Source organism: Lipophrys pholis (genome assembly GCF_963383615.2).
Source record: "Lipophrys pholis genome assembly, chromosome: 11".
NCBI classification, from domain to species: Eukaryota; Metazoa; Chordata; class Actinopteri; order Blenniiformes; family Blenniidae; genus Lipophrys; species Lipophrys pholis.
This window is the reverse complement of record NC_137631.1, coordinates 14,581,553-14,605,810: the sequence shown is the minus strand read 5'-3', so window position 1 is coordinate 14,605,810 and position 24,258 is coordinate 14,581,553. Positions and strand designations below refer to the sequence as shown.

The 24,258-nt window shown below is 40.5% G+C and overlaps 1 protein-coding gene across 1 annotated transcript in view; it reads right to left on the bottom strand.

The window, feature by feature from the left end:
- Positions 1-24,258, bottom strand: part of furinb (furin (paired basic amino acid cleaving enzyme) b) — an 81,333-nt gene that overhangs the window by 5,435 nt on the left and 51,640 nt on the right. The window contains 5 exon segments of the mRNA XM_080475998.1: positions 1,540-1,643; positions 3,324-3,424; positions 5,637-5,849; positions 9,511-9,683; positions 12,825-12,913. Of these exon segments, the coding sequence (XP_080332124.1) occupies positions 1,540-1,643; positions 3,324-3,424; positions 5,637-5,849; positions 9,511-9,683; positions 12,825-12,913 (680 nt within the window).

Genomic DNA, 24,258 nt, shown 5'->3' with positions numbered 1-24,258 from the left:
GTTCAATTTATATGGTACTGTTGTATGGAATTCCTTGGAATGTGATGAGCCTCAGGGCTCTTAATTTGAAATGAGTGATTTTATTTTGAAGCTGCTGTAGAGCGATGAGGCACCAGCACTGTTACTTGGACCTGTGGGTACCAGTGTGTTGCCCCCTTAGCGATGATTTTCTTTCTGCATGTTGCTCAGGCAGAGCAAACACCCTCAAAGCAGTTCCTCTCAGCACTCTTATAAAAATGAAAATAGGACCACACTTCAGACTTCATCTTCATAAAAGACAGAAAACTCTCCAGCGCTCTACCTTCCACTCCATTTTCAAAACAAACCCGTGTTGTATGAAGCCTGCAGCCAGAGTCCAGAGTGTTGCTGGTAATTTTGCTTGAAGTTTTTTTGTCTGCGTATAGAAATCCTACAGTTATAATGATAATTCCAATTTTAGATGGAGGTGCTAACAGCTCAGCTGCATTGTCACCTCACAGCAAGAAGATCCTGGATTCAGATCCAGGCTGGAAGTCCTTTCTGAGTTTGCATGTTCTTCGTGTGCTTGCAAGAGTTTTCGCATCGAAACAAATGAGACGTTAATGTGATATGGCGTGGTCGAAAGTGGGCTCTCCAAAGAATTCCCTCCTGAAGCTCAGCCAGGCCTGTTTTGCTCAAACCTTTCAGCCTTTCGATAGAAAAGTATGATGTTTGTGGTTCTGGAAATTTACTAATCTAAAAACAGGTTTAAATACAAGGCTGTTGATAACAGAACTTCTGATTGGTTCAAGGAGGTGCCACACGGTGGTGTAGTGGTCAACGCTATCTCGAGCAAAGTTTGCATATTTTCCCTGTGGGTTCACTCTGGTTTAATCTGGTTTAATCCCACAGTCCAAACAGGTGTGCTTGAGATTAATCAGTGACTATCTTTCCTGCAAGCGTGAATATGAGTGTGTGTGGTTGTCTGTTGCTCTCTGTTTGCCCTGTGATGGACCGGCAACCTAGTTTACCCTGTTTTCACCCATATCTGGGACTGGCTCCAGCATCCCAAGGACCCTTAGAGAGTGGTAGATAGAGTGGTATTGAGAATAAAAGTGCTGCCTGTTCATGTCTGTAAACTGCAGTAGGTAAGCTCATGTAAGGTAATGTTCAAGGTTTATGGCTCATGTGTGGAGTGGCTGGCTGATATTTGCCTTATAGAACATGACTGCTTTGTTCAAACATGACTTCTGTTGATGGAAATATAGAAAATAAGAATGATTGTATAACCATAGACCTACTGGGTAGCATCAGAAAACCATGCAATACAAACACAGCATTTCTCTATTCAAAGCAACACACAAAACCTACGATTTCTGGAGATTATACGTGTGCTGTTGTAAAGAAAATCTATGTAGATGACTCCCAGGTAGAGGAGGCTTGTGTGGCTGGGAATTGTGAAGTTGTCAACAAGCCAAACAAAAGCTCACAAAAATGAAATGAAGGATTTCTAGTGCATTTCTTTGTTTCATCCACAACTTCAAAACAGAAAGTATAATTCACTTTAAAACGAGTCTCTACCTCTGCGTCCAACTCCGTTTGTTTTCCAGTCTCCAGCGCTGAGGTGCACAGGCTGGGATGTTCTCACCACCAGGTGCTGCATGTCCCTCCAGGTTAGGTTCATACTGCACAGGAAGGAAAGCAACAAAAATGTATTGACTTTCTGTCACATTAGAGCTGAAGACACGACTTTCTACATTATGCACATTATGAGAGCAGTCGGTTTTTGCTGACCTCGACAGAACAACAATACAGCGGATGTAATGTGAGGAGCTATGGGGAAAAGGTCAGAATACTGTACACACACCTGAAATAAAATCCCTGCCAGAGTACAAAGTGAGGACGGTGAGAGACTGTTAAAATACAATACTGAGACGAGAGGCAACCCTGAGGGACGAACAAGGCAACCATATCAAAAGTATGGGCTAACATTAAGGTTTTAACATCAGCGTAAAACACCCGTGTTCAAGGATACGTCATAACCTAGTGTGCTGAAAGGTCAGGAAACACAGTAAAACAGTGGATGCAGTACTGTGGAGAACTGTGTCCAGACCTTTCTGTAATGATAGTTTCTAATGAGATGTGGGACTGAGGGACGGAGGTCACCTTCCACAAAGCAGAGGCCCCGTAAAACTGTTTTTTTTTTTTTTTCTTCTTTCCAAAATAGATTTATTAAGACACACACATAGTGAGCATCCATCAGAGAGGCTTTGGAGTTGCCAAAGAGAAAAATACTGCTCTGTGGGTTAAGATAATCAAACCATGAATCACAGCGCTTACCGAGTGCAACACCACCGTGGACAGAAATAGAAACACAGAATTGCATCGAGGCGCATCACCTCCGCCACTCTCCACATCAGCATTCACATCTCACATTCGCTCATGTGTTATTAATGGACAAGATCCTCCCGATCCACTCAATGTCACCTCCGCCAAGAGTGGAGGGGGAAAATAATGAAATAATAAAACACCAATAAGCCAAAACACTCTGCCTATTAAATGATTGCATCTCTGTGAATTCCAGTGAGGTCCCAGTCTGATGAACTCGCTGCAGTGTTATTAAAGCAGCCTGTCAGGACAGAGATGCAGCTCACGAACAAACACGGTCTTGATGTTTAAAGTGAGCGATAGACTTCTTGCTGGAGACCTGACTTCTGTCAGTTAGTGCCCATCTCCGATGATATTGTATGTGACAGGGCTGAGATAAATGCCAGGGAGGCCGAGGATATATACCTGAGCTGACCAGGCTGGGAGGTAAGACTGGGTGTGATGTGACATCTGTCAGATAATTCTAATGTGGAAATCAGAGGAAATACGTTTTCAGAGGTCAGCAAACTGATAAGAAGGATTTTACACGTGTCTGAGATGACTGAAGATATGGCCATATAGCCATAACGGAGAACACATGAGAGCTGCCGAGAAAAACTTGGATTGTAACACCTGAAGTTCTCAGTGAGCGATAATGAGACACAGTCTGGAGTTTAAAATCTCCCCTACCGGCCAGACAGGTATTCAGACGTCTGTGTGGGCTGCCGCTACTGATTTGTCTTGCTAATTAACTGATTATCAAAAGCTTAATTTGGTGTGGAGAGAATTTCTGTGCTGGGATTTAGCCAGATTATGAGTCCCAGAGGTGTCTGCACATTTCAACACGTGACTACATAAAAGTGCTTGTTTCTCCCTAAAGAACACAATGGCAAACACATTGAGACTACAATGAGATGAAAATTAAAAAGGCTTGATATGGTTATCTTCCCATTTAAAAGCACTGATTACAGTCGTGTTGTGAATCAGATTGCACTCACTTGGCTTCCAGAGCCAGAGCGATGATCCCGGCTGCCAGCGGGGCTGAGGCAGACGTCCCTGTGTGAGAGTCTGTACATTTTTCCCTCAAGTCTGTGGTCACCTTGGAGACGAGAAGAGAGAGAGAGAGGCGTAGAGGAATACAGAAGGAGTTACACATTTAATATGACAGATCAAGTTCCCCCACTTCAGCATGAGTAAAGTTCACGGTGAGAGAGTGCTGCTGTTCGATAGGGAAAGGTCGGGGACGATGGGAGCTCCCCCCTGAAGCTATCTGAGGAGGTGGGGGAGGGGTGGAAAGACTGACTGAATAGGGAGACCCAGTCCCGGGTCTGTGAATGCCAGCCAAAAGGTCGCAGCCAGGGCTATGAATGTCAGCCAAATCGGACCAGCAAGGTCAGGATGTGGTGGGACAAAGTATGTTAGCACTCCGGGTACACCTCTGCTCATGGTCTCTGCCAGCACCAGAAAGCTAATGAGGCCTGTCTGGGTCACGGTGAGGATGCGTCAGAACTGAGAAAAAAGCCAGAAGCAAGGAAGAGCTGTGAAGGTTAGGCATGCATTCTTGAAGTGCAACTTTTGCCCAGACAGTTTGAGGCACTAATGACCATTATCTGAGGAAGGATGTCTCCATGTCGGTGGGGTAAACAAAGCGAGGGTAGATGCAGACACAGCCCAACTGTTAGATCGCAGATCTGGACTAAAGCACTCGCATATCATGGATATCGAGTAGTGAATAAATCATTCATCAAAAGCCTTTGAGAATGGTTGCCAGTTCAAGGTTTCACCTTCTCACTCCTTTTAAATTTTCAGTTGTATGTCCATGGTTAGTTGCATTCTTTTCAATTCATCATTTCATATGGAAATGCACACCGTTAATATTATACTTTCACAACTTTACCTGATTTGTTATAATTTGTTTCACTGTTGCTCAACTGGGAATAGTTCAGATGGAGATTGACTGTTTTTGTTTTATACAATTCATGACCATCCTCAGTTGAGCCTCAGTGGAAATGAATTGAACTTCTACAACATTTTCTTAGGACTTGACAACTTGTGGTAGATCATTTACAGTTTTTTGAGACTCCAATACAAAAATACATAAACAATAGATGAAGTAAAAGACATATAGAGAACCTCGACGACGACGACAACAACAACAATAATATTATTATTATTAATAATAATAATTAGCTTAATCCCTATAGTGATAATTGTTTTAAATCTGAAAGCATAATTGCCAAAGTGATTACTAACAATTGTTCAAACTCTGCATCTGGAAACAAAACAACAATCGGTGTAATTGAACGGGCTGAGTGATTAAATTAAAAGCTATATCTAGTTTACAGTTTGTGGTCTGTGAAAATAATAATGCCTTGAATGACAATTTGTTACCTTTTTGTAGGATTTCAGAATACATGTTCTTTTTTTTTTTTTTTTTGTATTTTTTTGCTGCAAACCATTACATTTGGTTATTTCTATGTGCGAACACCTGAAAGCTTTAATTACAGCACCAGAGTGCAGTAAACAGTATTATGCTAGTAAGAGGTGCTGGGATTCAAATTTGTTTGTCTCTGTCTGCAGTTGCCAATTTTTGGTAATCTCTTGAGATGACAGGTGACCAAATCTAACCACTAAATGAGCTATTTGTTAGTCTGCACAGCATTCGTTTGAAAGGCTGGTCTGCAAATGTAGCACACAAACATCCAACAAAATGAGCATAAACACTAGTTTTGGACAAAAGAAAATTGTACCAGCTCTAATACATCCAACAGCAGCCTTTGACTGCTAAAGCATCAATACAAAGCCGGAGCTGCTGTATATTTTCAAATGACTTCAATTTCACCCATTTGATGAGTAGCATTTGCTTGCCTGCAGCATGCCTCTGGTGTATTTTGGAGGGGATGGCAGATTTGTGGTTGTTTTATGTTGTTCTGTGTCCCTGAGGCAAGGCTTTCTTCATCTGACAAGCAGCTTGAAGGAAGCATGTGGCATCTCTCGATGTTTGTCAGCTTGGCTCATTGTATGTTCCACATCAGTCACTCTGATTTTGACAGTTTGATGCCTATTTTTGATTCAGGAGCGACAAGATTAATGGAAATACTCTCTCAAACACTGTTTACTTCCGTTGAAATGGCATCAACTTTTGGCAAGTAAGGGAATCGTGTTTATTTCTCTAAGATCTGACATTCAATCCTACACATAATCAAATCCTGTGTGTGTGTGTGTGTGTGTGTGTGTGTGTGTGTGTGTGTGTGTGTGTGTGTGTGTGTGTGTGTGTGTGTGTGTGTGTGTGTGTGCGTGCGTGCACCCACTATCTGTTTCTCCCCCGGGTTTCCAGAGCTGAAGGTGGTAGCGAGGGTGGAGGAGCAGGGCTCGCTGTACCACGGCACATTGCCGGACTGCGTGGTGCTGCTGATGGACAGGGTGTAGATGCTGTTGGTATAGCCATCGCAGTTGCAGTTGTCCTGCTCCCGGCCACCATTACCTGAGGCCCAGACAAAGATGGAGCCCAGTCCGCTGCGCCCCTGTGGTAGAGAGACAAATACGCCTTGATAGAGATGGAATCATGAACAGGGGAGATCTACAGAAAGACACTAACAAGAGGTGGTTGAAGTGTGAAAAATTGCCTTTGACAAAGACGTTTGTCTCACTGCTTAAATGCCTTATCATCTCAGTGCTTCCTTTCAGAGACACTGAAGCGCTTGTAGGCACAACTCTTATTAATGCATCATAATGTCAGGCGACTTATTGCAGTAGAACATCAGATAACAAATAGATGGAATGTAATTACCAAATTTACTCAAGCTGAATATAATTACAATGCTGATAAACGACAACAAGAACAATCTGGCAGAGACACTGTGCCAGTAAAACACAAAGCATAGGAGGCATACATTCGACCCAGTTGGCTATGCAGTGCCAGCAGCAGGCTGGAGATGTTGGGAGAGCTTTATGACTCAGGTTAAAAATTCCCCAACCATTTTAGCAAAGTAACAAAGGGTGTCCTCGCTTAGCTCAGGAGCACCACGGAGATTAGATTGCTTCTTTTGTTCAAAGACACACAGACCATTTTTCATGCATTTGTCTCCACCCGCTCAAATTAGTGTGACTCGTTTCTTGTTGGAAAGCCATGAGAATCGATAGACTGCCTTTAGTCAGTACAAAGCACAGCTGCTGCTATGATAAACACAAAACTGAGGAAATTTGTTCACATTTGCACAATTTTTGCATCGCCTGCTCTGGTTACCGATGACCTTTAGAATTGATTTTTAAGTTTCATTGCCTGGAAGGCATTGGGCTTGGTGGACCTGCTTCCTACACGGCTGACCTTCTTTCTCTCGATATGTTGTCGATTATAGCTTGAGGTGTGCTGACCAGTTCTTGCTGCCTGTCCCCAGGGCCGGGCCGGAGACGCAGGGCAGGGGGGCATGCGCTGTCAGGACTCCACAGCTTTAAAGCAGCCTCCGGGTGAAGAATGACCTCAGTGTCCCTTCCTCTACAGTTTTACAGACTTAATATTTAAATAGGTTTTAATTGGCTTCAAATCTGCTGTCATCTTGCATCAGTATCTTTCGAAAACCTTTTTGTCTGTATGTCTTTGAGCAGCAGTTGTTTAAAGGTCCAAGGATGTATTCGTTTGCAGATGTCTAATAAAGCAATTTACAAATATCTGTATAATCATCTACGCCCATGGTTTTGACTTCAGTTGGCCTTATATGGCACATTAATTCCAAAACAACTAGAAGAATGAAGACAAATCTTTAATCAAAGTGTAAAAGCAGGCACAGTGAATGTCACAATGAAAGTGACTGATACAAACTTTCTTTCCTTGACCTTCACTTTGAACCATGTGGGCGGATAACATAGTTATTTCACAAAAAACAAACCCCACACTGTCGTATGTATGGTGAAGGACAGACGTAAAAGCAAGAAGAAGGACCTTTGTTACAACCCATAGAAAGAAAAACTATAAAATAACAATTAACTGCCAGATAGAATCGAAAGCGGAAAAACAAGACGGTTATATTTCACCTCAAGATGACATCTTTTTTTCTCTCTTTTTTTCCTGTCTTTGCCTTTGACTGGAAGATAGCTGTTGTTCAAGATTGTTCAGCCCTCGGTCTGTTTAGAGCCTGATAGATAAACGGTAACTATCTCAGTGTTGGTTACGTTTATGAGAACATCAAAAATACTGGAATATACGCTTCCTTATCTGTGTTACTGCAACACTGCCTCTCTGGCATGGCTAATCACCAAAATCTTAAGCTCATAAGTGTAAAAAGGCACCTTAATTGGACCTGAACGCAGACTTTAAATGAGCTTGTTTAGACTGTTTTTTTTTTTCTTTTTAAAAAAAGGATTATCCATTTAATTTTCCTAATGGATTCCTACAGCTCCATCACGTAAATGATCTCTCTGTAGAAGATGGGATAAATATCCTCCCACTGAGTATTTGATGCAATCCGAATCGAAGCGTACCCTAATGCTAGAGTCTTGAAGCTGTTCGAAATCCTTCAAGTCCAATTTATGACCCGACGCTGCCTTTGCTGCAGGTTACAGAGGCCAGACGATAACACTTCAGTGCCAAGGGCTATCTCACTGCCAGGAGAACATGCGGTGAACCAGAAAGGTCCTGTTGTGTTGCTGTCTGACAGTTTTTCCTTCCCAACGTGTTATGCAAGTCGCGGCATTTGGTTTTGGATTTGATGCACAGTACAACTAATTCTCTTCCACTGACAATTTGAAGTTTTGTTAATTTATAATCCAATTACATCGGCCTTCAACTCTAACTATTGTCTGCATCGGTGAGTGCTGCTCCATTTCATTCCTGTCCCATCTCACATCTATCACTAAGATGCTCTGCTTACGTCTTTTGATGTACCATGCCGACACATGACAAATGATGTCATTACGCTGAGATGATATGCTGCATTATTAATATTTTATTCTGTCCAAGCCTAAAATGGTACTCAGAGGCTAATTAACAAAACAACTTTGAGTTGGTCCTTTTTCACAGTTAGCTTCAAATCCCCCATTAGACAACATTACAGTGTGATTGTATAGATGGAAATATGAGCAGACCTTCTCTGATTTAACGTTTGGAACAGAAATACTTAAATGTCGTGAACCACAATTTCCCCAACTGCCTCTGACGCTGAAATGATAAATTGCCTTGTGTATATGTTACTTCAAAGGAACAGTTTTATATTTTGGGACACATACTTATTTGGTTTTCTTGCGTCAGTGTTAGGTGAGAAGATCAATATTCTCTCAGGTCTATACAGCGAATGCGCATGAAGCTGGACCCAGCAGCCGACTAGAAGTGAAATAAAAAAAAAGAAAAAATCCTCCTACCTGCATCTTTGAGCCTCACAGATTAATGCTTTATACCTCTAAGAAAAAATGTGCTAAGTCCAGTTTCAAGGTGACTTTCAAAGAATATCAGAAAGATAGTGAGATTCTGAAGGTCTCAGTGATGCATTGATCTCTGTTCTCCTCTGATTTGTGTTTCCCGTATCCTAATGTGAACTCAAACCTATCAATAATCACAAGAGATTTTCTGCAATGCCTCAAGTAAACTTTTCCACACCTAAGGTCACATTTTTAATGTTACATTAGTGAATCTTCCTAAAAATATTATATACACAGTAAAATGTAAGATTTGAGGGTGAATCACTTAATGGCTGCCTTTAAGACGAGGCTGGTGACAACTTATGTGAATTTGATGCTGCTCAGGCTCAGTCCTGGTAAAAGTTTGTATTATTCATGAAAGCCTATTAAGTCAAAGCCCAGACTACGATGAAACACTGACAATGATCACACATTGACATTTAGCATTTTTACCCTGAAACACACCTGTTAAAAAAAATTATAAAAAATCAGTCTGCCACACAGTTGCATTTGACCCATTTCACAGAAATAGTAGTAACGTAAAAAGAGAAGACCTCACAAATCCACATCAGGTTTTGTATATAGAAAACAGAAACTAGACAGATGTATATATATTAAAAAAAAATGCCTTTTACCAGTTTTTGTATTGAACCGAGCTAATTGGCTGAAATCAATCTACTCCTAAAAATCTAGATCAAACACCTTCGAGATCTAATACAAGTTTGATGGCAATATTGCTAATGAGAAACAGGAGATATTAGCAGATTAAAAGTCTGAGCTTGTGTGCCGACTGACCTTGGTTATTCCCTGAAGGAAAGCCTCCTTGGCCAGCTTGGCAGGGCCGTCCAGCGACTTGCCGTCATCCTCGGGGCCCCAGCTGGCACTGTAAATGTGGATGTGCTGTGGGTTGAGGCTTAGAGAGTGAGCCTCCACCACATCTGTCACTTCACCGTCCAGCATACGAACCCCTGTAAAGAGGAACATGCGATGCGGCGCAGATTGGGTTACAAAGCTGGAGAAGTGGTGAAGAAAATGCGACAGAATGACAGATGCTAAAGGCAGCTTGCGTATGAGTTTTATCATGAGATAGGTGGAGAGATGTAACAACCTGAAATACAAAAACAGCATGAGATGATAAAATGTGAAAACTGAAAGGAATGGGTTAGAACACAAATTCCCATTTCATCCGGAGCGGCAAAAAAACAAAAAAAAAAACACACACACAAAACAAAACAGAAAACAGGAGAAACAAAAGACTTCACGGGTAGAACCAAAGGCTTCACAGAGCCACAGTTTTAATGAGTAAGCACAGAAAGCTTCACCCACAGATGTTGCGGCAGATATTGCACTATTTTAACATTTCATAAAAAAAGGTTGTTAAAGTAAGAAAGTCGGTTTCTTGACCCCACTGACACGAACGGAAAGGACAAGTAGACAAGTCAATCACACTACAAAGGAGAGAAAGGGATACATAGACACACGTGAATAAAAAATAGGAGTTTAAAAGGGCCTCCAACAGACTGCGGGGTCCACAGCGTACCACTAAATGCCACCTTTCATCATACCTGAACACAACCCTGTAGGCTTTGAAGTGAGCAGCCTCAGATCACCAGTCTGAACATTAATATCTGTAGAGAGGCATGAAATGAGCCACCCTCAAATAAGGTCCATTACTGGTAGAGGACCGCTGGACCTGAGAATCAACACTATGACCGAATACATCCATATTAAGACTTCAATAATTCCATTCTCGACAGCCCTGCAGGCACAAACGTACGTCCGGTGGGGATGTGGCCAAGGAAGTGATTACTCTGCTGGTGTGGGGATTCAATGTAACACAAGTTTGAATACTGAGCGAATTGAAATAACGTTAACTGGCTAAACATGCAACATAAAGCAGAATGTTTCCTCGCTTATCGCTATGCGGGGGTTGTGCTGCAGCAGTAATGATAATTACTGTCGTAACAATTCTCATCAACTTCCTGTGGCTCCACGATTCCTTATTAAGCCGCTGCGGAGCGAGTTCCCTGCAGCTCCACATAGTCAGAGGTAGCACGGAGAGCAGCAGCTCTAAGTGTGCGCATGTGTGTGTGTGTGTGTGTGTGTGTGTGTGGGTGGGTGGGTGGATGGATGGAAAACAGGTATCAGGTACAGTAGGCAGAAAAGAAACATGTATGGTGAGCCAAGTCGGGTCAATTACAGGTTTTAAACAGTCATTACTCTGTAAGCAGAGGCACATTTCAGCGTCCCTTGCAAACACCACTGCACGTTTGGACCGAAACCACAGCTGTTAACGAACAACTGACCCCGTAACATGAATACATTCACTGAGGGGTAATTTATGAGAACGGGGCCAATGTGCAGATCTACCGGGAGATGAACGGTAATGAAGACGAAGAAGGAGAGTTATGAGTAACATCTGTGAATTGGACTGCTCAGGGCTCCGTCGACTCCGCTGAGTCTTGTTGGCTGCCATCATGGCAGTGACAGATTGTTTGATGACAAAAGTTAGTAAAAGCCTTCTTGGAATACTTTATCAACTAGAACGATTTTCAGGAGGAAAAAAAAGACTTAATTTGTGATCACGACTTTAATTTAAATGAGCTGCGCGACATGTCTTCTTTCTTAATAGATGTCTTCACACGTTGACAGTTTTATTACTGTTTGAATAAGAGCTCGCCCTTTGAGCCTTATTCTGACCAGCGTTTTAGGCAGATGATTTACAGGCCGGTGTGAAAAGAGGTCCGCCAGATGAAGAAGTCAAGTTTTTTGACATTTGCATAAATTCAAGTTGTTCCCTTATCAGAAAAGGACTCACCTAAACACTTTAAAAATTGAACATGCTCTTTATGTAATTGGTAAAGAAAAGGCTGGAGTGTCAGGCAAAAAGCCAGAAGAAGGTGGGCTGAGTCACGGCATTAGCTGTAATGAATTAAGAACAATCAGACTCACCCTGTCATAAACGGAATAAATCACAATAATAAGGACATTAACATATTAATACTGTATGCCCAGCCAGCAATGAGGAATCATCCCAATAATGTCGAGAAGAATGGGCGTTCATCTTCAGCCATAAAAAACAAAAATGAGTCATTAAAGTGACACCTTTATTAGTTTTTACAGACGCAAAGGAGCATCATTGAAGCAATTTACAACCTCAATTCCCCCAAAACCAGGAACGTTTTGTTGAATGTCAAAGAATAGAAAGCAATAATTTGCCCCTGATTCTGTATTGCATTCACATTGCGACATAAATAACATATCAGATGCACATATTTGAAAATGTCACCATTTGGTGAGGAACCACCAAAAGTACATTGAGATTCCGGAGCAACACTCGCTCCCATCCAGAAAAAATGTCTCGTTCAGGAAAGGCCTTGCATCTTTCAGTAAGACGATGCTCAACTACATACTGCATGCACCACAACAGCTTCACAGCCCAACATTCCAGGTAAATCCAGATCTTTTAATGGTAGAAAATAGTTTGATGCATCATTAAGAATCCTGTTACAGCGGTTTAGGGCTGTTGAGCTGCTAGAATGTGTAACCCACCAAGAAAAAGACTTCTCAAACATTAGTAAAAAGTTGGTAAAGGTAAACACGAACTGTTCCATGTTTACATGTTGTCCCCGTGGATGTGTGGGTTTTATATGTATTTGAGTTTAATAGGCGACTCTATGGTCCCTCGGTGTGTATGGTTGCCTCTCCTTCTGCATTTGCCCTGTGATGGACTATCAACCTGTATAGTTTGCGATGAACATCTTCCAATTTGCCTTTTGATAAGAGTTTATTTGAACAAAAACTATGAACCCAATTATCAGTCTACTCTTCCTAATGACATCAGGCCACCAACTGTTCTTTGCATCTCTGCATAACACTTCTGAACCCCCCTGCCAGTAAAACAAGTTCACTGGACCACAAAAATCCTTATGGAAATAGGCTTTAAAATCTATTACTGACTCATTAAAATGTTACTGCACAGCTTCTATAAAACTTTGATTGTTACTCAAATCCCAGACTAGATCAATCTTAGGTAACCAATTCAAATTATTATTATACTAATAAAACTTTGTGTCTGATTAAAAGCATTGGTTGTAAGCCTCACTCACCTCCAATTTTAGCGTTATAGGCCACGCCTGCACCGCACACACCATTGTTGGCTGCAGCGGCGACTTCTCCGGCACAGCGAGTTCCATGTCTGCAAAGAAACACGTGATAGAAAAAAAACAACAACAACAAAAAAAACAAAACAGGAGGATTAAACATCAAGCAGCTGACTTTGAAATACAGTTGTTCAAAAAGCAATTGATGTTTGTATTTGCTGAACTATGCTGGTCAAAACAACACTGGCGCTTAACTGCTTGTTTTAATTACAACAAAACAAAAACCAAATGGCCGTTCCTGTTAACTGCAGCGTCGTCCTCATAGCTGGAACACAAGATATGCATTACAATTTCAGACTCTGTGGTAAGAATGATATGCAATGAAGAGAATTAAGGGCACATTTTCCCAACAACAAAAAATACAAACTATTGAATACTTTAGTGTTCTGGACCTGCACTTACACAAGGTTACAGTGGAGCTGCACAAAACTCCTGAGTATCACAGAACACACAAACAGAGACACACACAACCACCTCAGTGAAGAATTACAGTGTGAGCAGAAACTGAAACTGTCATACATAAATTGACAACAATACTGTTTGAATGATGTGTTCTTTCTGAGGAGTCCTATTTTTTTTTTTAGTGTGTAAATGAGTTATAATATATTTTATCTTATCAACTGCTTTTGACTGACAAGGAGGTGCCAGAAAAACATGAACATTGGCTTTGTTTCACAAGAGATGTTCAAGTTTTTAACCACACAGCAATAGTTATCAATAAGTATAGACGGTATCTCTATAGAGATAAGCAACGGTTTCATCAAAGTTTTCACATCTGTGAAACTCAGTCTTATCAAACAATCCAAAAAGTCTGCATTACTCATAAGAAACTCATCAAATAATTTCAACAAAGGACTTTATGAATACTCACTTTGGTAGGAATGATTCATGCTAGAGAAGTATTAAAAACATCGAAAAGTTTTCAACAAATAAATTCAGGGAACAGTGTCTTTTCCATCAGCACTTGATGTCTGTGTACTTGAGAGAAACCATGAACCTACAATACATTGACCTTCCTCTTCTCTTTAACACAAGTACCTTGGAGAGCTCCTCTTTTGACTCCCACTAATTCTTCTGAGAAAAAAATATTTGAAAACTTTTCTCAATGTGACACAAGCCACAGGGTTACCAGAGGCTGCCTCAACCAATCAAATACAACCAGACTGAAACCCGAGGCCAAATACAGCACAAAGACCTGCCTGAAACCTTACCTCAACTAGCCACAGGCAATTCTAAAGAAACACGAGATGTTATTGATGGACGTGAATTATTCACCGAGTCCCTCATTAATTCCTCAAACCAGTCTTGGGAGTCAGAGAACAGACAGGTTCCCTGTTGAGTGTTGTCAAGATGTCAAACACACTTCACAAATGGAAACCACTCCAACCCCCAAAACGCTCTTCATCAAGACCATTCTCAGATTTGGTTTTAGAAGATTTAATGGCAACCTTTACAGTTTTGAATGTGTCACAACCCCAAACAAATTGGTCATCGTCATTGTGATGGATTTCACTAGTTTCTTTGAGTTTTATTGTCGAAACGGTGCGATCAGACTGTGAATGGATGGAGCAGAATGAGCATTTGGCATTTAACACAGGTCATTAAGATTGTCTCTTGATTGCAGGTATCTGATTAGGAAGTGCACAGTTTCACAGCCGTCTCTGCAACGCGCCGTGCGAATGTTATCGGGACAACGCTAATTACATCCACAGTAGTGTTTAGGAGAGCCAAAACTGTCTGCTTTTTCGATCTCAAAACTTCACTGATGATGAAGCAGAGGACAAAGCCATTTTACAGGGTCAAAGCAGGGCTACACCTCCAGCTGGGATCTTGATTGAACGGCATGTCTCTCTGAGAAATATTATCCTCCCCCGTAATTCTCAGTTTCGTTCACTTTAAACCATCTTAGCACACAATCATGGCTGTTTTATGGTCAATTCCATTTTAATTCTTTGATTTTTGATACATTCAATTTTAGATACCAGAACAAATATTACAGCACAAAGAAAATCATTCATTTCATGACTGTGGATGTCAACACTACAAACACTAAAATGATGTTTAAATAGGCAATCAAGCAGCCTGACAGCAGTTATTTAACACTGACTGATATGCCCTTAACAAGGACCTTAGCAAGTACGGCAGGTGGTAATACATCACTAGGGCAATTAACGTGTTATCATTGCTAACAAAAGGTTAAACTACACTGTTCCTTTGCGAACAGGTCCCATACTGTCGTGGTGGCAGCAGCCAATGGCTTGACATAAACCCCAACAACAGCATACACTACGCTAAACTATTGCAGCCACTTCCTAATATTTGTGAGAAGGCAGTGGTGTGGCAGAAACAATTTCTAACCCTATGTATTTAGCATTCTTGCTTAAAAAAATCCCATCTTCAAAGGCCATATTGACCAAAATACTCCACTACAAAATCCTTAAAATCACAGGGATAAACCAGTTCATCTATCCGATTATTTAGATGCATTTAGCATACGAAAAAGCTTGAGGCATAGTCCACACTCCGATTTAATGAGACTGCAGATATGTTGTTCTCTGTGCAGCGGGGCATCTCTGTTCGCATGTGAAGTACCGAGCAGTCGCCTTTGTTTAATCAGAACACTAGAAAGGCACAGGCCTGCCCACTCATTACTGTTTAGCTCACAACTGCGTGTCTGACAAATGTCTGACTGACTGGCTTTACGAGCTCATCCACATAAGTCAATCAGCTTTTTATATGCAAAAGCAGTGTGGTGTGGGTGCTGAATAGTGACTGTCAGTCATTGTAAATCATAAAAACTATATAAGTGATTAGACCACACGTTTCACTATGGGTATACTTTTTTATTCCGTCACAGGAATATGAGTAATAAGATTTTATGTTGACGCTGGCAGCAAGGGTGTATTTGTCTTTAATGACTGAAGAAACTGCGCTAAGACCTGGTAGACCCAGCATCCACTCTAAGTAAACATAAAGCAATTGCAAATGAAATCAATATCTAAAGTGACACAACACACTAAGTGCATCTGCTGTAATTTAGAGTAGTAGCTAGTCACGTCGACACAGCCACCAACGCACATTCCAATTTATGTGCAATATTTTTTGGTAATGATAGTAACTTGATAAATGTAGTTGTTTGTTTTAGAGCGAAGCTTATCTTGAGCAATTAAAACAATTTATAGTTTCTCTTTTGCAGTGTTGTTAATTTTCTTGCAGTTCAACCGAGTGAACACAGCAGAGCAACTCATTTAAAAAAAAAAAAAAAAAAAAACAGGACACGTTGTTCCACAATCTTTGAGTTTTCAGGCAAGAGGGTCTGTATCATCAATACACAAAAACATACAAAGTCAGCACTGTGGCCGGCCAGATGGCTCGGCCCAAAAGCTACATGCATGCAGAGAAGAGATACTGTCAGTTCAAATACACTGCAAAACTTTGTGTGTCAACTCTCAATGGCTTTTGTTCAAAAGACATACAAATTTTTCAGTAAGGATTAGGATTTCTGTAATTCAACAAGAAAAAAAATTGTCACAGGCTTAACGGCATCAAACAATATATGGAAGGGGGTATTTTAACACTTCAAATGTGAGAACATGGTAATCAGGCCTTTGTGTGGAAGCCTACAACTCCCTTGGCTGAAACTATCAGCAGGTACAGCTACTGTTTCATCCAGAGCATCATAAAAAAAATCCTTTCTGCATGGGACTGCACATATCCTCACACCACTGAGTCACAGATGTGATGCCAGGCGGCCGATTCAGCCAGGGCAGGCATCATGAGCGCAGAGCCAAGGCCTGGGAAGATGTTTTTAGAGAGGCCCTATGGAACACAATTCAGCTGCTTTCAATACTATCTGAACGCTCGCACACACATGTGTGCGTGTGTGTGTGTGTGTTTGCATGTGTGTGAATGATTGAAATGGATTCAATTCAGGAAAAAAAAAAAATAAAGAAAAGCCAGACAGCTTAATATATCCAGGGAGACTCAGACGTGCCAAGGCAGACAAAGGGGTTTGCGATGAGGCCGCAATTTTATCTTTCAAATGTCCATGAAATTAAATGATTTCCGAGACACTTTACTGAATGCCTCCATTACATATCCGTTTAAAATAAATTGGAAGAGGTATCAGAGACATAGCAAACAGTGAGGCTGGCATATTTTGAAAAGAATGAAAAAACTGAATTTCGCACCAGAGGACGCGGAAAGACAATGAAACACTTGAAAACTGTGCATCAACGTCTCGAAAGACAGCAATATTAAAGAAATCATTAGTATGTGAAGCACTCGATATCCTTGGTTATTCACATACTATCCATACAAGCAGTGAAAAAAAAGTCTCGGCAAGCTTAAAGAAAGGTTAGATAAAATGCTACTGAATTAGAGATGATCTATTCACACAGCCAATGTGACCTCTCTTATCTTATCAAAAGAAGCAAAAGGGAAGGCGAGGTAAAGCTTTTATCTCTCCTCCTCAGGACAATCCAACATATTTGGTGAAGACACTGCACTGGCATTTATTGGACAAAGTAGGAGTCAATACATACTCAAGTCTGCAGTCTATTGATAGTAGCTGATCCAACCAACATTTACATATACCGGTACACAGAATTCTACAGCACGAGGCAACAACCTTCACAAGTGTGATACTTTTACATCATTTAAATATCCACACAATCATAATGTTACTCTACATATATATTCAAACTTAAGAAGAAGTAAAGAAAAATAGTCCTTAATATTCTATACAAGTATTTAGAACAGGCTTTTGTGAGTTTTATCCTGCAAAACATGCAAAGTGTGCCTTCTCGAGTGAAAGACAAATGCAATTTCCCTTCCAGCATTGCTTCTTTTAAAAACAAAATGCTCTTCACCTCATTGCGGTGCAGGTAAATAAGGAATTGTCAAGTGCTGGCATGTTGGTATCTTATGAAAGCGGAAAATCATTGCATTTTTCATTTCAATGTTGTGCCTACACAGAATTGTGGCTCACGATGTGTGCGTGCATTCAATTTGTTGCCCACAAACGATGACACAAACAGCAGGGAGCTAAAAATGTGTTTGTTCGCCGCGGTTGTTTGTTTTGTGGTCTGTTTTCTGTCTGAGGCCATTACATACCTGCAGCAACAGACAACAACAGGATTTACACATGGCAGGACAATCGTGAACAATCACACATGGAAAGCATTGGTAGTAACAATATACATTTGTAAATGACCCTCATCAAAGAGGAGCGGTTCAGCAGGTGATGATGTGCTTGCTACACTGCCACGTCGTCGGCTCAGTTTACCTCCGTGCAGATCCAACAGACAACTTTTTTTTTGCAATTGCAAATGGTCTGCTCATTAACTGTGTATCAGTGTGTGCATTGTACGAATGCTATTTGCTTTAACTGTATGTTGTACTGCTGGGTGTACCACAAATTGTCCTTTGGGGATAATAAAGCATACCTTGACCTTGACATCACCTTATTTCTTATGGAGTTCTAAGCTCATCATAGTGATCCCATTTTCTCTACACAAGTCTATTTACATACTCCATAGTGTAAAAGGTGGAATTCATTTTTTTTTTTAAATGTTGTGCTTGAAACAGATGCCATGAATCAATGAGATACAAAGCGCATTCAGTGGACTCTGCTATTAAAATAGCAAAACTAGACTCCTACCATCCCAAATTCATTTGAAATCCCATGCCTTAGATGGTTGAAAATAGACCATAAAAACATGTTGGAAAGGAAGAGACAGCATTGAATTGGCATCAAACCCCATATTTAATTATAAACCTGGCATGTTAACTTATTGTGTGCATGTGTGTGTGTGTTATTTTTTTCTTTAACTTTCTGATATGCATGACAGTGGGAATGGTCACCTTGGTTTATTACTGGGAAATTTTCACACAGGTTCAATATTTATGTCCTTTCAGTCAGCGCACACACACGCTATATGAAGAGTGTTACTGAAAAGGAGCAGATAACAGAGTTTTATTGTTACAATTTTCCATTCAGGTTTTACTCTCAACAATCTTCTCTGCCACTGGAAACTCGAGGGAGTAAACACAAGCAACCCACGCTGACCAATCACGGTTCTTGCTGTCTCCGTGTATCTTCTTCACTGCAGTAGCCTGTCAGTATTGGGTGCAGCAAAAATTTAACAGCGCTCTTAAGGTGGATAAAGTGAAGTTTTGGAGACCCTGGAGAAAGTGATTAAATCGGAAATAATGGTTGACGTCAAACAACAGAGGCCTGAATATCAGACATTAACGCAACAATCACTGTAATGTACACAAACACTGGAATGCTGTCATGGCGAGGGAAGAGACTGAGGTCTTCTTAGGTTTTTCTTTTCATCGATTTTGATTCAAATATTTATGCTTTCTTTAGGCATGTTTTCACTCTATTCCTTTTCAATGCCATTTTCTCTTTTTAGCTGTCCTGCTCTCCTGACCCCGTGCTCATCCTGTTAATGACTTCTACCTCTACCCAATTGTATCCGCATGTCCTTTATTAATTCCCCACCTCCCACTTGTATTAAAAGAGTGGTATTGTCCGTCTTTGTGTCTCAGCGCCTCTGTCTTCTCCCTCTGTTCCAGCGACGAAGATCATGAGAGCAAGTACATTGCAGCCTCCTTTAAGGTCGAAATTATTTCTTCTTTGTTTCCTGTGGGGATGTACCTTTTATTAACTTAAAAGAAGAATTACACATTGTACTGTGCACACAATAATGTGACAAATGAAAAAGTAAGTTCCTCTTTTTTTTTTGATGGATTTGGCGTACTCCAGCATGCCAAGCTTTTCACTGTTGTAAATATAGTCAACACATTTCACCAGGTGAACGGCTTTAAACAAACCTGGCAGGTCACAATGAATGCCAGGTCATGTCATTTAGGATAATCATATCCTCGTTGTTTTTTGTGAAACTTGTAATTTTGGCAAAAAGAGAATTGAGAAAATGCTTTATCCGTCTTCTCCTGGAGTTCTAACACTAATCTTCGATATATCTATCAGGTGAGGCAGTTTTTTTTTATACCATAATTTCTATTTCAAAGCAGAAAAGCAACATTATCACATTCAGTGTGTTCCCATTTCAGGACTCACTATTGCCAAGAGCCAAAAGCATTGGTCAATCTGTCCTCTACTATCCTTAGTCCAATGACCAGGCAGAGCAGATGAGTCAAGATCTGAAGTCTACACTTCATTCTTCATGGGTCAAGCGCCTCATTGGAGTTTTGCATGAGCAAAAGATGTTACCATGCTCTTCCACCAGGCTCTCACTCCTTCCCAGCGTGCGTGTGGCCCTGAAATACTGTATGTGGTCAGTGTTTCATTGACTAAAGCCCTCTTCAGAGGATTTAAAATGACAGTCATTGCGTTCCTACATCTGTTCACTTCCTGTTCATGGCTGTTAGCTCATGATCTGTCTCTCTGGGTTGAGCGATAAACGCACTTCTAGGTTTATTGGTTTTCTGCTTCCAAAGGTGGTCCGAGTCTCCTGGCAGCTTTTCTTCAGCTTCACGTCTCCATCCCATCTGTTCTAACTATTTTAGATTGAGCTGAGGAGGTGTCGTGTCCTTGTTACCTCCTCAAGTTTTCTACCAACATTTTACTAAACTTCTTTCCCCTTTGATACACATTTTCTAATAAACCTTTTTAAACTTGGAATTTGCTTCCAAGCCCTGCATTTGGGAATATACTCTTAGAATTCTGTCTCGACTCAAACCCCTTTCAATATACCCCACTTGTCTCATTTAATGCTCACTTCTCTCAAACACCACACCTCCAGGTTTATAGTGCAGTTTTAAGCCTAAGCCCAAGTGACATCATTAAGGTTATGTTCACAGAAGAAAAAAATCCCCTGAGACACAGAAAACATATTATGCTAGTAATTTACCAGGCGGAGTGTTATTCTTTATAATGTGTGAACTGATTTTCATGCCTAAAATCAGACGCAAAGCTAAATCGAAGGTCCCCAAATGATTCAAAACTCCTGCAGGCATTACTTTTGGCAAGTAGGCAAAGAAGACACATTACTTCTCCAAGCTGAGGTGACATACTTTTTTATTCAGTTCTTAGAACTGAAAGATGTCTGTTTAAGCGTGGAGAATTTATGTTAAACCTACGTACACATTCATGCGCTGTTTGTGTTGTGTTGTTTACCGTATGTGTGTTAAAATATGCATCACCAAGTATGACTAATGCCTAAACCATGCTTGGCTAAACTGTAGGATCTGTCTCTTGGCATTGCTCAGTTAGTTTCTATCTGTTTTAGAGGGATTGAATAAGGTCCGTTCACTAAAGCTGCCAACAGGATTAGGCTATTTTCTGCTCTACTCAGCTCAGTTCAGCTGTGGCCGCAGGCTGGTCTGTTCAAATGGTTACACTGGAGTGTGAAGTGCAGATACGCTCATTGTGTGGATGAGCGCAGTTGGTCTCTCATCTGAGTCCTTAAAGGGTCGCGCAGATGATTCTGTTGAACATATTAAAAGCTGGGATGTGTGGAAACACACGATCAACTTTTCTCATTTTAGCCCACTTACGACTACTCATTCATCAATGCGATAGGCAGAAGGCAGGGAAACACGTTGGAAAAGTTGCCTGTCCGTCATGAAGCAAGTACAGATAGACACAGTAACTATTCATAGACTTCCTACCTAAAGGCAATTTTTATGTGGAAGAAAACTTGTGTAGACCGAGAGGATATAAAAATCTCCACAAAAATGGACAGAGATCAAAAGTCTTTTTTATTTTTTTTTTAAACAATGCGATAACAGAGTAGCAGCTGTGCACATTTAAAAGTAAAATTTATTATTACTCTGCTTTATGGAGCTTTGAAAAGGTGAGGAAACAAACTTATTTCTTCCAACGATTGTGAGTAAAGCCACCATAAGGTAAAGCAATGGAGGCAACTACATAAAATCACAACGCTGGCATCCAACCTAAAGACATCACATCATTTTGTCCGGGCAATAATGTTTAAATTAGTTCAAATGTCTTTATCCCAATTTAAGTATATTACGCGGAAGAAAAACAAATACATCAGCAGTGAGTAGCATGTTTAACCTGGACTTTCTCCAAACACTGCAGACACAATTGGTTTAACATCCCATTCATCAGTATCTAGTCAGCTGAAAGGGGTAATATTGATTGACTCCAGGTGATCAGTAATGGGGTTTGGATTAGCACTGTCACCTCCAATCACTACAGGCTATACTTTGCAGGGATTCTTAGAGAACAAAACCTTTCAATCACACAGACCTTTCCTTTGGCAAAAACAGGAGCAAGACATCAGGCAGTAAAAACAACAACAACAACAATAAAACAGAGGACCAGAGTTTAGGAGTGAAGGTCCTGCCAACATCTCTGAAAAGTCTTATCTGGCTGTCTCGAAAATAAACAATCTATTCCCAACAGAATAAACAAGAAAAAGGGAAGCAAGACTACAGTATTCAGACAAGACAAAGAGTGGCAGCTTTATAAACAATAATTGATAAACTCTATAAATATTGGAAAGCATTTATTTTCATCTGTAAGGGTCAAAATGAAAAGGAGAAAATATTTTCTGTGAGCACATTTCATGTTATTTGTTGTTATCCCATTCTTGAATGTCATTCATTGCCATTTCTGAGAGCAATTAATTAGTCTGAGTAAACTTTTATCAACTTGACAAGGACTGGCCTGAACATTACAAATCAAGCCTCGTAATAAGGCTCGCCCAAGCTTTCTTTTGACGACTTGCTGAAAGCAACGTTTATAAAATTATGTGTTGGTAGAGAGCATATTCCATCAAGTGATGCCACATTGAGAAACTAAAGCAACTAATCAAATACACACCGAGTGCAATTATTGCTATCAATCAAAAAAAAAAAAAAAAAAACAACCTCTTCATTGGAAAGGAAAAAGCTCTTATGTAAAAAACACACTTGACAACTTGAGTGTGAATGTGAACTCTTGAGGAATGCCAATTCCACAAAATGTGGAGTTTCAAAATGTGTCGGCAGCAAAGTCAAGGCAGCGCAACCAAACGTGTCAAACCCTGTAACAGAGGCGCTAAAGCAGACAACGCAGGAGGAAGCTGTCTTCTTTGATTTGTGCCCTGCTCATCTGACCTGTCCTGCATCTCCCATTGATAACAGATTTATTACCTGAATGCGGGTTTAGACATGCATGCGGTGTATGTACAGCCGAGGTATGGATTTGCAGAACAGTACAACCCTTTTCATTCACATTTTCACACTAGGGAACGGTTCATGTGAGGCTTTTTAGCCACTTGCCTGGCACCATTCATCCTCACAAACAGTGTCTACAAATAGTATTTAACCCTGTTGCTTTTCTCCTTTTCTCTCGTGTGGCAGTCAGAATTCCAATTGGATTGAGATTTATTTTTGCCCACTAAATACAAAGTGAGCCCCACTGACACATACATTTTTTTCTTAGATTATGTGTGAGGCACAGAGACACTTTACCTCCTGTTAGTTACACGTCATCCTTCTAATTTTAAATTGCATGCATGACTATTACTGATCACTGGATGGGCTGAGCCCATCAGCTTCAGCTATATATATATATATATATATAAAAAAAGAACAGTACAGAATACAGAAACGTCCCTTGCTATTTTACCACTTAATAACCCCAAGGCTTCTCATTGTCATCTATTGCCAGATATATCTACCCAGCCTTGACTAATGTCAGAAGAAATTAAGAATTTAATGAAATTAAACTGTATGTCCTCTGAAACAACTAGTGCATTCACCATTTTTATTTCCTACCCAGTGTCTTTCTGCTGAACTCAGCACTTCTATGGTCACAGAAACAAATTGCCACATGCTACCAAGGACAAATCAATTTTTCTGGGGCAAGAGAAGCGTGCAAACACTTTTCTTGGTCTTTTGCAAGGCTGCCATCCAGATTTGCCACTACACATACTCGCATAGCCTTAATCAATGTTAAGTGACGATGGTTTGATTTGTAATGAAGGACAAAAAGCTTTGTAGAATGCCAATCATTTTTTAATAAAGCTTGTCACTACATGCTTTCATACAGGCATGTAGATGTCAATTAATGCCCACTTGTGAAATCTTCCCTACAGGAGTTATTAGGTCTCTATAGGGGAGTTAAAAAGACAGACACCGTTTATGGTGTGTGGAGAAAAACACTGAAGGGAAACGAGGCGAGGTGAGCGAGCTGTCTGATTTTGACCGTGTGTGCGTTTTGAGAAGCAAAAAGCCTCTTTCTCATTGTTTGTATTTGTTTTGGAATAAACGTGCTTTCACAGACAATCTGGGGGGGAAAATGTCTTTGCATACATGAAAAGCGTAGTTTTGATGTGTACAGAAATAATATGACTGAACATAAGCATAAATACAAATATAGACACGGTTATGCTAT